This window comes from Falco cherrug, chromosome 17, assembly GCF_023634085.1.
Source record: "Falco cherrug isolate bFalChe1 chromosome 17, bFalChe1.pri, whole genome shotgun sequence".
NCBI lineage: Eukaryota > Metazoa > Chordata > Aves > Falconiformes > Falconidae > Falco > Falco cherrug.
Genome location: NC_073713.1, coordinates 2,796,707 through 2,813,919, shown reverse-complemented (window position 1 = coordinate 2,813,919; position 17,213 = coordinate 2,796,707). Strand labels below are relative to the sequence as shown.

At 49.4% G+C, this 17,213-nt stretch overlaps 1 protein-coding gene across 2 annotated transcripts in view; it reads right to left on the bottom strand.

The window, feature by feature from the left end:
- The window catches only part of B3GAT1 (beta-1,3-glucuronyltransferase 1), a 40,244-nt gene that overhangs the window by 4,062 nt on the left and 18,969 nt on the right, over window positions 1–17,213 (bottom strand). The window contains exons 2-6 of one of the 2 annotated variants that reach the window (XM_005440217.3): window positions 14,876–15,010; window positions 14,595–14,741; window positions 11,207–11,715; window positions 8,089–8,385; window positions 1,051–1,168 (exon numbers count right to left, since the gene is read on the bottom strand). In XM_005440217.3, the coding sequence (XP_005440274.1) occupies window positions 1,082–1,168; window positions 8,089–8,385; window positions 11,207–11,715; window positions 14,595–14,706 (1,005 nt within the window). In that variant the 5' untranslated portion in view covers window positions 14,707–14,741; window positions 14,876–15,010 and the 3' untranslated portion in view covers window positions 1,051–1,081. The remainder of the gene's footprint in view (window positions 1–1,050; window positions 1,169–8,088; window positions 8,386–11,206; window positions 11,716–14,594; window positions 14,742–14,875; window positions 15,011–17,213) is intronic. The other variant, XM_005440216.3, reaches the window with a different exon arrangement.

The following is a 17,213-nucleotide window of genomic DNA, read 5'->3' as shown; positions in this document are numbered from 1 at the left end:
CAGATAATATGCAGTGCAGGCTTTCCTCTGCTGTCCTGCCAACGGGCCGCAAAGGCAAGCCACTGCAGCAGGCAGGGCTCCATCCAGCTAGCCCGAGGGAATGTGCTATAAGAGAGCTCATTACTGTTAAAAATATACTGCTGCTGAGCAAGTCTACCCCTTTCCTTTGCTGCTCTTACTTCTCTGTATTTGAAAGGAAAAGAGAACAAGCAGCAACCGCCTCTCCCTTCCAAGCCCGGTTCTACGCTCCACTTAAAGGGAGTTGTCCATTTATTTTTTCCCCCCACAATAATGAAGCACAGCAACAGAGTCTGGATGCAGATACAGCCCATCCTCCACTCGAGCAAACCAACCGCAGAGTGCACTCTGGAAACAGAGCGGATTAAATGCACCAGGGTGCTGGGGTAATTAAGGGTGAGAAGCCAGGGCGTGAACAAACGAGCAGGTCAGCCATCAGTGTGCGCCGCCTCGCCTCCTTTCCACTGAAGAAGACACTCCACGCTCACCCTAAGTAAACAAACACCTCACGTGGCGTTTAATCCACGCTCTCCCTCACTTGTCACTGACTTTGGGTGGCTTTGATGGGGATATAAATTAAACTCTTTCCCTCAGTGAAAGCTTCTGCCTGACTTAAAAATGCTTTCACTGTTATTACTTTAGCTTTCCTCGGGTGTTTGCAAGTGGATGAATTCACATCCTTCACCCTCATGCTTTAGCTATATTAGTACAGTTGATAAGGCAACCTTCTTGTTTAGACAAGGGTTTGGTTTTTTAACCATGTAACTTCTGCCTAAACTCTCACTCCCCGGAGATACCTTTTCCCCGCAACCTCTCACCAGGTATTTTCCCTTTAGCAGCTTGTCTTACAGATAAAAAAGAGAGATTAACTAATGGTCTCGAGAAGTTTTGCAGTAAGGGAAGGTCAGAGATGTGAAAAATGGAAAATAAAAAGCACGTTTACAAGAGCTTTTGTCTTTTTCCTGCTGTTGTCAAGTATTTTCCTTTTTTACTGTTGCTTCCCATTACTGTCCAAAAATGTAGAGGTCTTACCTGGTGTTGGTGTCCGTTCAGCCATGCACAGTCAGATTTCCACATTGGGATCTGTGAATCCTTTCTTCCCCTCATTCACCAGCACAGGCTTTTCTGTCCTTGTATGCCAGACTAAAATCTGAAGAAGCCAACAGCAGTCATTAGCCGCACCTCTTCACTGCACTAACAAATATTCTTGCACATTAAATCAATAGTGCAATTTAACCATCTACCCTGGAGCCTAATGGCGCATTCACAGCTGAAAGGAGGTTTGCATAAAACTTCGTTTAGGCAGGCCTACCGCTATCCAAAATGCACAGCGCACAGAAATTACCCATTTTACAGTGTACTGTCTTGGGACATTAACCTGCTCCTTCCATGTAGTTATCAACCATCTTCCTCAAAAGGCTCATCAACCTTTTCAATGAGGTAAGGCAGTTCCTTTATAACCACAGAATCACATGCATGTTTCCCCATAGACCGAGTTCCTCACTCTGGTTCTTGGTTATTATGTGACTACATCCTTGGCCAGTGTGGAGTTACTCGCGAGGCTCAGAGTGGAAATGCAAATTCTTGCCACTTTGGGTCACATTGTGCCTCTTGTGTTGGAGGGCAGAGGCAGTTACAGCGAGTGCCGCCAGCTGCTCCAGGTGTCACCATTGCCTTTGGTTGTGTGAAATATTAAAAAGGATTTTTCAGTGCTGAAAATCCATTATTGGAGGGAAGACATCAGTCTGCTCCCTACCCTCACAGTCACTTCTTTTTCGCTTTTAAATTCTTTCAAGACCCTAAAAAGAGATGAGAGTGACACTGATGGGAGAAGTACTTACCGCTGCTACAGTTCTCTGTTGCAGCCTCTGCTGCCTCAGAGCTGCAAGATGCAGGAGCTGGTTACAGAACACTCCCTTCCTCCCACACACACTCTGGGCTGTACATGGCCCCTTCATAACCCAGCACGCGTTAGTCCACCACGTCACCTCAACCCCACCCCCCCCCCCCACGCAGGTCCTTTGAAATGCTGGCCCCACGCTGCCACCCACTATTCCGTACCAAATACAATACGCTGCATCACTTCAAAGCCCCCCTCCAACTTGCTTAAAACAGAACTGAAGCTTCTACTAAAAGCCTCCCTCAGTCTTAGCAGCAGAGTTTAATATAGATGAACACATCTGTGGAGAAGAAATGGAAAAAATATAAATTGAAGAGGTGGCCTGACGTTTTTGGAGGGGCGGGGGGGTAGTATTGTAGGTAAACAGTTTCTACTAGCTGTGCTATACTGCTGGCACAGACAGCTCTGGAAGCTGTTTTAAATACTCTCCCCTCACTAGACTCAGTTATACTTACTGCTTTGCTCCTGGAAGCTGAATTGCTGGGAGCAGCTTCGTTCCTTCAGAGCTACAGTTTCCTGCTTCCCTTCACCTGCTCGCAGGGCTATTTCCTACCTTGCGGGGGTTTCCCTCTGGTTGCTATGACAATACTCCGCACATTTAATCCAAGTATCTGCAGACCATTTCATACCCAGTCCCTGCTTTTCTGAAAAATGAGGGCACGTTCTGTTTCTAAAGGATGAACAAAGCACTTTTCAAACCCTTCTGGTTAAACAAGAGCACCCACACCTTCCCAAGAAGCTGTTTGACCAAATTTGTCTCTGATGTGAGCAGTCACCTCCCGTGCAGGGCTTAAATCTTGCCTGTTAGTACTAAGGCAGGAGAGACCAACTGCTGTCTGGAGTGGGTCCAAAAACCCATTTAATCGCTCCCCCACAACCACTTCAGAGCCCGCTCATCAAAGTTCGCCTTTTATTACAGCCCTGCTCACCCACTGCAGCAACGCTGCTGCAATTACGGCGCTACTTTCCTATGAAAAGGCAAACCCAAACAGGTCTGTACAAGTGGCTCTCGGGGCTACACCAGCATCAGTTATGGGCTTCTCATCCAATAAACAGAATGTGCAAACCTTAATGCAGTCCAGGTGCTAGAAAACCCTTGTAGCCAATTCTCCTTTCCAGCAGGAGCAGGTAAGAGCTCTTTCTACTTCTGACACATAAACACTCAACCCTGCTGAAGGCCAAGGGCTGCACTCTGCCAGGAACAGGACTCCCACTTCAGCAACTCTAACCACATACTCCATAAACAGAAGACCACAACTACACATTATTAGCTTTTCTTTAAACTGGATCCCACTTCTGCACTGTTAAAGCCAAGTGCAGTAAAAGACAGCTATACTAAATTAACTAAAATGGACCAGTTTTCAGAGTTCACAGCTTGATAGAGCAGCTTCTACCATTTTTCATGCTGTGTTCTTTAACTTGGGAGGGAAATCACTGATTAGCGCAAAACCACCTGCTTTTCCTCTCAGCTAATTGCTTGATTTTGTCCACAAGCTGTGTGTTTGTTTTATGCCCCAAGCTTCGGTTTGCGCAAAACGTACAACTTGCAAGGGAGTAAACAGTGAGGAGGACCAAGTGTCTGCCCTTCCCTGAACAGTGGTTTCACATAGGTCACCTGAGGGAGTCCCCTTTAAAAACCTCTACTGCTGCAGAACATTTCCAATCCTTTCCAGTCCTGCCGTTCAAAATCACAGGACTCAAAAAAGAGCTAAGAGATTATAAGAATTCATCTCCATAGCAGACTTCTTCACTGTCTTCTAACAGGAAATTAAAAACCCAACAGGCAGGTTAACCTACAGTTGGAGGCGACCACAGGGTTTTAAGGACACCGACCCTCCACGGAGGGTTTCAATAGTTCTTATTTGAAATGGAGACTACACAACATGAAGAAAAAGAGACACTGAGCTGAAATGACAGATTTGCTTCCTCCCAACTACTGCTAAACCAAGTTTCTGCAGGCTCTCTTAGGCACCGTGGAGGCCCTCTTCTCCCAAAAGCACATCCATTGGTATGACAAATAAAGATTGCTTCTCCCTATAACTCCTGCTTTTCTCATGCCACTGCTATTAAATGAGCCAGAGCTCTGACAGTAATCTTCAACTGTGTAATTACACCAGCTTGAAGATTTGTGCTTTGTGATGGGTATTACAGGCAAAACAGACAAGACCACAAGAGAAGAAAAGGTCACAGCGGTCTAATCTGAGCTATTGCAGCTGCAGCACAGATCCGAAGGTCCACTGTGGAGCAGTGCAGGAAGACAGCGCTGCAAAACCCACACCACTCCGATGTAAATTACAGTTTGCAGCTTTGGTACAGGGAATGGCGTCAGCACAGCAGTTCTGGTGACTAATCAAGTCAAGACAAAGCCAAAAGAAGCCTCCCAGTTCTGCATGTCGGTTGTAAAAACCAACAGTTCGAGCACTGGTGTCTTCACTGGTGCACGTGTGAAGCTTAACCGACAGAGTGCTGTCACACAGCAGCCAGGGTACCGAAAGTTCACTGCCAACCACTGCTCACAAACCCACCCAAGAAGAAGAACCCAGTCTCAGGAATTTAACCCAATCTAACCCAAAAGGGGACAGATCTCCTCCGTCTGTACCCTGCTGCTCAGCCCCTCAAAGGCACAAAGAGCTCACGAAGCTGATGCCCCTGCCTGCCATACGTAACGCCCCAGGATAAAATCAGGAGGAAGCAAAGTCCTCCTTTTCAAGCCTTCTTGCCTTCGGCTGACGTTTCCTCTCTCTTCTGCCCATTCTGAGCCAGTCTGAGCTGGTTTAGATCTGTGACACACCACGAAGCAGCCAGTTTGGGTTGCCTTTCGCTGCGCAGTTTCCTGGCTGCTGCTGGGCTGAAAGGCTTGGCCTCCTCCATCTGCACGAGGATTTATTCCCCTCCCAGAGCCAGTTCCAAGATCCACAGTAGCCACCGTGCTGGTATGTGGCTCAGGTACTGCTGGGAGAGCTCTCTTTTCCCCCTGTCCTCTTGCCTGTGTCTGACAGCAATATATATTTAAGATACCGACCGTGGCATCTAACAGTGCCCACGAGCACCTCGCCTCTAAGGCTCAGAGGCAGCCAATTCCCTTCCATAACACCCACCCAAACACCAAGCTCTAGCTCGAAGATTTAATCTCAGACTTGACTCAGCCAAGAGATAAGGAGAGAGGAGGAATGACTACTTCTAGCCACCACTTCAATGCCAGTGAATTGCTACCAAGACCACTCGAGTGCACAAAAGCCTGCCTCACCCAAAGAAATGTACCTATGTCCATCTCCTTGGAGAAACAAGCGGCTCCAGGAGCAGCTGGAACAAGACATCTGATTTCCAATGACCTTGTATTTTGTGGTCTGTCCTCTTGCGCCAGTTTAAGCTGAAGCTTTTTCCATAGCTGGGGCCACTCAAAGTCTCTCTCCTTGAAGGGCTCCCTGGCTGAGCATACTGCGGCTTGTTTCCTCAGGTGTTAACAGAAAATGAGGAGCAGAATATGTCCCAGTTACATCGACCTCGTGGGAATACAGAATTTCAGACCTCTAATCTGTGTCAATGGATTGAAGAGAGTGTAGTCTGTGCTGCGGGGGGCAGGCTGGGGGGGAACGCAGGAGCAGCATTACACAGAAATACATAGCCTGCTTCCAAAGCCTTGTTTCTTTACAACTCCAGTATAAACTAACCCTTCCCTCCTGATAAGGAGGGATAACTCTCTCCTTTCTCCTTGGCAATTAATATTGACTTCCTTAATTTTCTCCTTCATTTGGGCAGTTCCCAAATCAAAGAAAATAAGCAGGATATATGTCTTTGGCCAAAGCTTAAGCTTTTTTTGCAGGAGTGTGCATTTGTGGGCTGAATTTTGATAAATACTACAAATACCAGCATTGCACACGGGGCAGGCAGCATTTATGGAGCTCAGATGTCTGTGCTTACCTTACATACTTCTCTGATCGCTCCTTAATGACTCTATCTGAGCATATCACAATTTTTAATGTAAATCTCACTGCAAAGAAGGAGTATGGTTATGTTTAACAGAAGCAAACTCCACCAGCTGCCGGAAGCGCACTAGCACAATGAGAAAAAAGTCTGTGCTTTGATCTCTGAGCAGGAGGACCCCAGACCACAGGCCAGATTTGTCCTTCTCTACTGCTTGTCTGGACTCTCCTCCTCATAAAATGGGTAAGCACAACAGCAATTGGGAAATGGAGGCTGCTGGCATCAGCTAAAAGCAGAAATGCAAAGCTCAACCTGCAAAGCTGCAGCCAGAGTTTGCCAGGAGCAGACAGCATTCAGTTCACAACAAGGACCCTTGTAAGATCTCCACAGCCTAGCCAAAAAAAGAAACACAGTCTGCTTCAAATCCTGGCCAGCAGTTCCTGCTTCCTCTCCATCTCTGACCTGCAGCTCTTGTGTGACAGCACTGGCAGAGCAGCCTGTCTGACAGCACCATTTTTTTTCCTCCTGCCTGGAAACAACTTTTTTCTTCTGCTCCTTCTTCCATGTGTTCCTCCACAACTGTCATTTCCTACCCCCAGACTTCTAACGCAGGTCTCTCCAATAGTTATTTACAGCAGGCACAATATACCGAAGATTGCGTAAGTGGCCACGGAGTAAACACCCCTAATCTTCTGACCACCAGCCTTGAAGTGACCCGTGCAACTCCCTCCGCCTGTTGCAAACACATTTGTTTCCAGCCGGTGCTTTCTTCTTAGCTAGCAGGGCACGCAGTGCCCAAGAACAGACATCTAATTTTAATCCAATCTCTTTTCCCACCCTTGGGAGACCATCTGTGTTATTTATCCCAGTGCTGGACAGCCATAACCACAGACATGTAGATTTTATAAAACAAGGCACAGCAGGTATCAGATAATAAACGGAGTTGCTCCTCCCTCTCAGCTCCTCTTCCTTATTCCCAGACTCCTTGCCTGAGCACTGCCGAACATTGAGATCCTTGTTTTTTTACGTGGCTGGGGGCTGTAGAGCAGTGCAGATAGAAAGCAGAGAAAAAGGGTATTATTCAAAATCTTTTCCTATCCCAAAAAGGGATGGAGATCTGATCAAACACTGGGGTTTTTTTGCCAATAACAGCTTATTTGCAAAAAAAGAATGGTCCTCCTGGGATAATTAAGCAATAAAATCTCCCTAAGTCAGGCTGCCTGGTGCCATGAGAGTGCTATACAGGGGTCTGTGATCTCAGAGGGACCCTCTCCACACCTACAGTGCCCAGCAGACCCATTCACGAAGCTTTCAAAAGCACTTGACAGCACCTCTCTTGCTGTTGTCTTATGATTGATGCCTGTCACACTAGCCAACATTGTCTCTCGTACTTCCCTGTCATTCCAGATAGATATCCGTCTGTTGTCTCTTATTTTAGACTGGGAAGTCTTTCGGGCAAGAACCATCATTGTGTTCTGAGTTTCTACGTTATTTAGTACATAGGGCTCCTGCTTCATGACTTGGTGGCTCCTAAGCAATGTGTACAGTTAAATAATTAGCAGTCACTTTGACAGCAGTAACATCCCCCCCAAATGACACTTCCTGGAAGCCTCCTAGAGCTCAGAGCAATATCCCAGGCATTAAAACATTTCCACATTACCTCTGACACAGAAAGATCCAGGTTATTGTGGACAACTACAGTGATATTGCATAGATGCCAAGAGGGAGAAGGCAACTTCGCACTAAGGCAGTGATTGTGTGAGCAGTCTTCCCCTACAGCCAAAAACCACTTTTTGTGGCTGGTACTCCAGGGTCACAGTTCAGATGGGTTCCAGAGGGCCATATCTTATGTGATGCTAGCTTCTCCCAGGAGTACCAGTAATCAAAAGCAGCAGGAATTCGCATAAAGCAGCCAACGTACATTTCACCTATGGTGTTCCCTGCTCCAGAGGCTTAGCAAGGCCATAGGTAAGTCCATCTTGAAAATAATAAGGATATATACTAGAGGTAGTTACAGGGCAGAGAAGACTCCATATTTCAGGGCCTATGGCAACTGCTAGCAGCCCAAAACTGAGAAAGACAACTGCCCTCCACACATTTTAATACCTAATGACCCATTCTCAGCCCCCTTGCAATGGGGGTCTGCCCTCATCAGACGCAGAGGACAAGTGACTGAACGGTAGGGCTGAACGGGCCTTCTGCTACCTCTGGATCCTTACAACCGATGTATGAAGAAGAGACTGTACCTTAGTGCAATTGGCAGCTTTCGGCTCAAGGTCATTCAAGGTCACTAGTTCCCGGAGCAGGCTGCTCTCCTGGTAGCCTCCCTTCACTCCTCGCAGTTTGAAGTAAGCCTGAGATCGCTGGAGAATCAGTCTGAGGTTCACAGCAAACCCTGCCATGTCTATAGCAAAGGGGCGGTGGGGGTCGAACACAGTTTTCCAGCCATAGACCTTCCCTGCGGCGTTCACTTTGGGTGACTCGTAGCGCAAGCCACCGACGAAGGCTACTGGCCACACTGACACCTTCCTGGTGCTGCGCATCTGGAGGCAAGGAAAGAGAAGGGTACGGTGGGTGCACACAGAAGGATCGGCCGCACGCGGCTTCCAACACACAAACCAGCACCACCAGTTCCAAGACACAAACCAGCACCACGAATTCCAACACACAAACCAGCACCACGAGTTCCAAGACACAAACCAGCACCACGAGTTCCAACACACAAACCAGCACCACCAGTTCCAAGACACAAACCAGCACCACCAGTTCCAAGACACAAACCAGCACCACCAGTTCCAACACACAAACCAGCACCACCAGTTCCAAGACACAAACCAGCACCACCAGTTCCAAGACACAAACCAGCACCGTGAGTTCCAACACACAAACCAGCACCATGAGTGCCAACACACAAACCAGCACCACGAGTTCCAAGACACAAACCAGCACCCCAGCAGAATGACTTCACCCTGCTCACTGGATGTCCTGCAGGACACGGATGGCCCTGGGTTTCAGAGGATGCACACCCTGGAGCCTGAGCAGCAAAGTGCTTTGGAAAGTGGCAGCTAACAATAGCAATAGTAATGGGTAGCCACGGAGCCAAGCATGAGTGCAGCGCTAAAAACAAAGCTGCCAGTTATAAACTTAACTGAGATTTAGGAGGGGGTTTTTGTTCAAAGGTCTTTAGAGCTGTGGGGCATCAGTCTTGCACATGGACAGTGGGGGAAACAAGGACACAGAGAAGCACTTTGCCCGAGGCCACCTGGAAACGCAGGAGTGGCATATCTAGGAAGAAAGGTGTGTTCTCTGAACGCGAAGTAGTTTGAGCTGCAGTTTCAGCCTGTGAGCTGCAGTAAGGCTAAAAGCATCTTTAGAGCGAGGCACTGCAGCCGTAGCCCATAACCTCAGGGACAGCTGCGAAGCACAGCCTCTTCAGAAACTCCCAGCATGCAGGACGGTGCTTCGTAGCTGCTCCTGCTACCCAGTGGAAGGACGCTGGATGCCTCTGCTCCCTGTAGAGCCAACCGAAATGGACAGGAGCCATCAGGGGACACTTCAGATACCGGCACTTGCCAATGCAGATGCTCTGAATGCCAGTCTGCCTGCTCGCCCCCGCCAGCACCCTGCCCTGCTCTGCTGGCAGGCTCAGCCTCACGTTCTGCTCTCAGCCCAGTCTCTTAGATCAGGGATCTCCCAGAGCTAATCTCATCACTGTTAATTACTGCAAACGAGACCAGAAGAGCTCTGGCACTTGCCCTTCTGCATTATACACATGCTAACGGCAGCCCTGTCCACAGGGAACAATAGTGCACGTCTTCTGCATTTCACAGCACATTTCATTGGCTCCATGTGACCTTAACTGCAGCTACACATCAAGGAGGAGAAGCCTCTACCAGCAAAGCACACCAGGTGAAGGAAGGAACCCTTTCTGCTTTATTAATGTGCAGTGTCTGTCTCAAGATGCTGCCAGAACCAGCCTCAAAGGGGACTGTGGAAGACAGACATTCGGTCTGAATTTCCTTTCACCTTTAAAAACATGTATATTCCTGTGGCTGTCCAAGCTGAAGGGAAACCACCAGGGAGGGGAAGGGGGCCAGATATGGCGCAAATAAATAGGAGATCCTTGGTATAAAACCTGGCAACTGGTAGGGAAGGAAGCAACCCTCCTTTTCTTGTTCCTTGCTGCAAAAGCTTGGCCTCAGGAGAGCAAGGGAACAAGGAATTTCTGAGCTGGAAGCCAGCTGAGGTACAGGTACCTGGCACTGTAACACCATTGCAAACCTGCAGACAGGGAAAGGCTCAGGAGTTCATTCAGAGCCCCTGATGGGAAAATCACATGGGAACCTTCCCCTGCTCAAGCCTGACAGGATTGTCAGGACATGCTGAAATTCAGCCTGCCATCACAGTTCCTGGAGCTGCAAACTTCCAGGCTGAGGTCTCGGCCCCATCGCCTACTTCAAACAGCCTCAGAGACCCTCCATCCCCTGATGCTGCGAGCAAAGTAGCTTCCGAGGGGAGCGCTGCACTCTCCAAGGCGGTGCGTGAAGGGCTCCACTTTTCTGGGAGGAGAAGCAAACGCTGATAAATGCACGCTCCTCCTGTGTGCAGCAAGCCAGAGCCAATTGCCCAGAGTATCTCTGAACAAGATGTCCTGCAAGCGCTGTGAGTGTGCTGGCACCATTCAGGCGTAACTCTGAAAGGGCGCTGCTACCTCAGCTGGGGATCTGTGCAGAGCAGCCACCAGGCTCTTGACAGCTGCAGAGTTTAACCAGTGGACACTCTGGGATGACAGCAAACAAATGCAAACAGCAAGCAAGTCCCCCCAGGGACTCCTCAAACAGAACAAACGTGAATTAGCAGCCAGCCAAGTGTAATACATAGGGGTGGTGGAGAAGAAAGGTAGATAACATCAGATCAGGAACCAGGTGGCAATCTCCAGAGTGGAGCATGGAAGGAGGACGGCCAAGGTTTCTTTTGCTAGGCACTGTGCTTCCACACATGCATGTCAGACAGCAGGCGACGTTCCAACCCTAACAAGGCTCCCCACAGGGGATGGCAGCTCCTCATTACTTTCCTTTACAGTGAAAACTATCTGCCTCCTGCTCACATGCCACAGGATAAACTGGGGGTCCCATTACTTCGCAAAGGATGCCCTTGGGAAACATGCACTTCGCAGCGTGGTAACCGACCCCCAGAGAAAACTTCAGGGCAGCTGTGGTGGGATCACTATAAAGACAAGACTGATCCCGAGCTCAGGAGAGGATGTGCAACAGCATCTCGTCAGCTCAGTACACGGCACCTTTTACACCCCACGTGCTAATCTGTTGTGTTGAGCCGGCAGGGCCCTCCCCAGCAGCATCTTACCTCCTCAAAGAGCTCCAGGCTGTAGGTGTTATCATCATCAGCAAAGTAAACAATCCCAGGCTGGCTGTTATTTTTGTTAAAGGTCTCTCTCAACCATCTCAGAGCAAGGTTCCTCTGCATGGTCCCCCGGGGAATGCGGGGATCCCTCATGTCTCCCCGCAGCTTGTAGTTGCGGGGTGTCTCCACGTTGAGGTGGGTGTAGTTCAGCCCCGTGTCCCGCAGCAGCCGGGTGATGAGAGGTGTGCGCCGCTGGGAGTCCTCCACCAGGATCCAGTGCAGGTTTGGCACGTGCAGGAGGGTGTTGGCCAGGCGCGTCAGCTCTGCCTTCTGCACAGGCCGGCTGTAGGTGGGTGTAATGACGTGGATGGTGGGAAGGGTGTCTGACCACGGGGGTGGGCGGGTATAAACATATTCTGTCCTCACCACCTCCACAATGTCCCGGTCCGACAAGCAGTATTCCTTGGAGTCCAAGCCTGCAGTGAGATCACGCTGGGAGTCACCACCATCATCTGAGCAAGGGTATGAGAGAGAAGAAAAAGCCGCATGGACTCAGTCCTCCAACACCCCCCGAGTGAGCCAGCAGGCTGCTTGCTAATAGTAGATCGCCCTCATGGTTTCAGAGGAAAGGAAACAAGCTCAGATGGAGGCTTTAATAAATAAGTACACAAATAAATAAAGGAATCAGGGACAAACACACATGAGAAAAGAAGTTCCTGCTGTTAGAAAACCAGCATCAAACAAGGCTTGAGAGCCCAGGACAATGCTGCAGCTGAGTGCTCAGAATAAGCAACTTCAAAAAGCACCCAGAAGAGACAGCCTTGTAGAGCAATTAGATCTAGATGAAGAAAACAGCAACGAGGACTGACAATCTGTCATTCCTGTAGAGCTCCAGAGCTCTGGGCACCATGCTCAGTAGGACAGGACTCATGGCTCTGCACTCAAGCACTGGATTGCCTGGATTGGGAGGCAGGGAACTAACTGGTGGAAAAAAACAAGTCAGTAAAGATCCCCCAGCAGCAGCATCTGGCCAGAATACCGCAGTACCCCACTGCTCTCCTGACAGGCCTGGGATGGGGCACAGAGAAGTGGGGAAAGACACTCTCCAAATCCAGAAATGGAGAGTAGAAATTAAAGCCTGTAATTGTAGGCTTTTTCCTGCAGAGGCTTTCACCTGCCTCTGACTAACCTCTCCTCAAAAAGATCCTACCAGTCTCTGAAAATAACAGCCCATTCAGTAGTGTGCGTGTGAACAATGAACATCACATATATAAAATACACTGATCCAAACATACAAAATCCTTGCAAATAGAGACTTGTTCACAATCAGCTCAAGGAAAAAAAACCCAAACGTTCATGCACCTGTCGCTGTCATTTTTTTTTCCAGGGTGCGACTTTCACACTTCCGTACCACTGTGGACCAGCAGGAATACCATGGTCTACAGTTAGGAACTGGCAGAGATGAAGGGGCACCTCCATTCAGCTGTTCTCTAGCGGGCATGTAATACTTTGAGCCATAGATTTTTGCAAAACCAGCTACTACCGGGAACTTCAGATGAGAAAGAACAGGAACAGACAGACATTAGATCTGACCCAGCAGGGTACTACCTATAGTTTTTTCATAGCATGTTACTCTTCCAGCAGCACAGACTTTGATACCAGCCTTTCACCGAATGAAGGCCTTGTACGCCATAGCGTTGGTGGAGGGAGGGTCTGGATTTGGTGGGGTGGACGGGGACAAGGTGTCCTGCACACGTTTGTGTCGGGCCCTATGTAAGGCAAAGCACATCAGCATCACATAGCAGAGCTCTCTGAAAGCAGAGAACACTGGAATCAATTCCAAAATAAATCTGCAGAATGCATTGGACACAGACACAAATGTAATTAGCCAGGATGGTGCTTGAGACAGTTTGCAAACCCCTGCAGGTCAAACCCTCAGCTGTAAATCCTGGCATGTGTAAGGACTGCCATTCTGCCCTCGCTAGCGTATAGATGCATGTCTCTTTTTTAGCACCTGCTAGCCAAGGATCTCACAAACTTGTTACAAAAGAACAAAACAATTTCTCCCAAGAGCTTTCAGGTTGGTCTCTATCACCACTCATTTTCCACTAGGGGCTCAGAGAAGCAGTGGCAGAGGATGTGTCTTACCAGCATCGTTGATAAGTTCACGACAGTCAGAGCAGAGCAATCTCTGTGCTCTAACCTCAGTGTCCGTGGCCATTCACGAAAAACAGCTCCTAGTTTTCAGGGCATTGAATTAAACTGGTTTATAGACGGTGTATTCTTAGTAGTCTTTCAAGTTCTCTTTTAGAGCCCAGTAGATCCCTCATCCTCTGAAACACTGTCTACCTCCCAGAGGGGATCACAGTCATTTTTCCCTTAGGAACTGCCCAAAGCTTCATGGGTGGCTGTCAGTACTCCAGGAAGAAATGTAAAGCTGCTCAGGACAGACTCTGAAAATTCAAACTGCACATCAGACTGTTCAGCCAAAGGATAAGCAACTGTGGAGGATGGGTGCAAACATTAAAAGGAAAAGGGGAGAGAACCTCCCAGGGAAAGGGAAGTGGGAGAGAAAATGAGCTGGCCTTCTTCCCCACAGACAAGCCTCCCCAAACCGACCCACCTGCCCTGGCACTCAGCAGAAGGGCAGAACCAAGAATGAAGACAGCAGTAGGCAGCCTGGCTTCTTCCAGCCTCCAAGAGCTCTCACACCCTTAGGTGTTGCTGCTATGCAAAGAACACAATAAAAACTAGGACCCTTCTGGCCAGAAAGGATCCCTCAGAACTTCCTGCATTCATCTGATTTGGGCCAGGGATCTAATGCTTTGTGTTACAGGTAGTGTGGAAGCTGACTCTTACAGCATTGTAACTCCATCAGACAATCAGGTGAGATGCTGGCTCTTGCCTTCTCTTTCAAGTGTAAGAGCACCAGTTTGCTGCTTTGCTGAGGACACTTAAAAAATGTTCTTTGCCTCACGTCTCCCAGAGCAGCTGTCTCAAGTGGCAGGTTTGTTTGCTCTGCTCTCTGGTTTTTTTGCAGCTTTCCTGCTGGACTAACTTGTGTGGAGAACGCTGCAAAGGCTAGCAGGAAGGTACTCCTCTCTTATGCATCATCAGGGAACAAGGAAAAGCATCTTCCTTCAGTGCTCTGGATTTAGGTCATAAAGAACCCTCCAAGTGTGGCCAATATCTCATGGCTTGCAGACCGATGCCTCTGAAGAACCCCTACGAGCGCTGGGCTGTTCCTACAGCAGAAGTGGGGAATCTTCTGCATGAGCATGGACTGGGAGCTGAGATGAGCATGGCTGCCATGGAGAAATGAAATGAGAGAGGAGATGAGGACGAGGGAGGGATGCACAGACTTGGCATGGGCTGGTTTGATTTCTCTCACCCTTGTGCACTGCAAGCAGTGGAGCAATGGTGCTCTGGTGCCAGACGGTGATTAGTAGTGTCCAGGGCAGAACTATCAGCACGATAGCCAGGATGTCTCGTCTCTTCGGCATCTCCAAGACTGACTGGACCCACAGCTCCTCATTACCTGACAGTGAAAACCCCAGAGACAGAACAGCAGAGCACATGGAGAACAGAAATAAATGGGCAAGAAGGAACAAGGACAGAGAGAGAGAACGCGAGAGAGAGAGCAACGAAGGCGACACGACTCGTAGGTCTTACCAGTGCTTACAACCCACCCATTGCAGAAGCAGGTTTGGAGGGGCCTTGGCCGCTGAGACCAGGAGCAGGAGGGCACTTCTACAGGACACTGCTGGAGCTGCCAGCAGGAACTTCAGGGACTCATTTGAAGGAAACCTGTAACACAGAGCAAAGGTGAGCAGGCAGAGAAAAGTAGCGGGGAGCTGCTCAAGAGAGTTCACAAATCCTCCTCAGGAAGAGTAAATCAACTGGAACAGGGAACAGCAGCAAAGTGTCCCACCCACCAGGGACAGATGCCTCCTGGGCGTTCAGAGCCTTGCTTTCCTTTGCGTCCCACTTGTCAAGCAAGGCCCTTGCTTCAGCCAAGCTGAAGTTGCTCAGTGCCACGATGTCTGAGCCATCCCCCAGCAGAAAAGCACCCTTCACCCACGCTGGCCAAGCCTCACAACACCACGCGCCAGGCCCGAGCCCCTGGGAGGAAGCAGGGACCATAATGACGACGTTACTTGTCTGACACATCAGCAAGTGCTCAGACCCAGCCAGACCCCCTCCCTCCGCCAGGCACAGCACTGAGTCGCTGTACCTATGCTCCTGGGAACACGGCTCCAGTGAAGCTAGTGACCCTGTGTTTTGCCCACCACTGTAACCCCCTCAGCTCAGACCCCCCCGCTGGCATCTTTGACGCAGCCAGTTTTAACTCAGGCTTCCAGTGGCCTGTTCAGGTTCATTTCTTCCACCTCAGAGGTGTTGCGACTGGAGTATATTAAAGTGCCACAATGGCTTAGTTTGATTCAAGACAAGCACATACAAGATTTAAGCAGACTGTATTTTATCCTAGTATCTTGGCAAGCAAAGTACATCACTTAGCAGGGACACGCACGGTGGACAGTTTGCAAACATGGGTAGCAGTTTAGTACCACTGTTCCCATGTGGGGGAACGCATTAAGCCTGCTGCTAAAAGGGCTGCATTGCAGTCAAAGGAGAGCCCAGAGAATACCGCAGTCTGGGTAGCAGTCTGCTCTGGGGGAAAGCACCCATCTCCCACAGCACAGCCGCTGGCTGGCTGGTCACTCACTGCCACCGTGGTGCCCTGGAAACTATCAGATCCTCTCCTTAAATCAGCGGGAGCTCCACAAGCCTGGGCTGTAGCTACGACCCTACTTTGCAAATGTTTCCCGCCCCCCCCCCGCCCCCGAGAACCTCGGAGCTTGCTTCTGCTTGGTTGCATGGGGCAGTCGTGGAGAGATCCAGGTTCAAATCCCTGATTAGCCCAGCTTGGATTGAGCTGAATTTCCCTTGGCCGTGCCTCGAGCATTGGGCTGTACAGTCAGCCACCAGCACTGAGCCCAGTGGAGGACTTGGAGCGAAATGGCTCCACAAACCAATACACAGTTGTTTTAAAGTGCAAGCAAGCGATACTCAAGTGGCTGGACAGAACCTGGTTCTTCCAAATTAGCACTTCAATCACAGAGGTATTAATTTACCAGGGAAAACAAGGGGTAGGGAAAACATGGGTTGGCCTTTGCCCTTAAAAGGGACATGTAAATGTCCCTCAACAAAAGCTTCATCAAATCCATTTTTCCACACGTACAAAAACCCAACCTGTCAAAAATTTTCCAGCCAACTCTAGCAAACAGCCAGTTCCCCACCCAGACATCTCTCACCAGCGAGAGATCTGCCGCCTCCCATACAACAGCCAGTGCCAGAGATCATGGTGCCAGCATCTACAGAGCTGGGGACCCATCCTCCTCATGTGCACCTACCCTCCTCCAGTACCATGCAGAGGGTGCAATCAGCAGATATGGGGGCAAACTGCGTTTAGGAAATGCCAGGATCCAGCGGTGTGGAAGGAGGTTGTGGGGGATCAGGGCAAGCCGCAGCTAGTGAGGGTGGTAAGAGGGAGCTAGTCTTCTGGAAGGCTCTCCAGAAGAAACAGCAACAAACACCTACACCAGACACATCTGGTTCTACGGAAAGCAGGGTTTCCTGCAGTCAAGTACAGGGAACCAGCAGTAAACACCTTTTCACAGCCCAAGGATATGTTACGTGAAGCTGGACGCTGTGCAGACTTTCAAGGAAACATCTCCCAGCTACGCAGATTTGTCCCTATTTTTTCAGAAATGGAGAAAGCAGCCTCATCCAGACAAAATAAACCAGGGAGGAAGAGGAGGAATTATTCCAGCAAACACCAGCCTTCTGCTACATCCCTGTCCAGCTCTGAGAGCCAGAGAAATCCCGCTGGCCTAGCACTGCCAAAGCACACACTGCCCTCAGGAAAGAGCATCTGGCCTCATCCTTGCTGTCCCTGCAGTTGCTGTCAGTGCCTGAACAGAGGACACTGAGCGCTGGCATCCTCTGA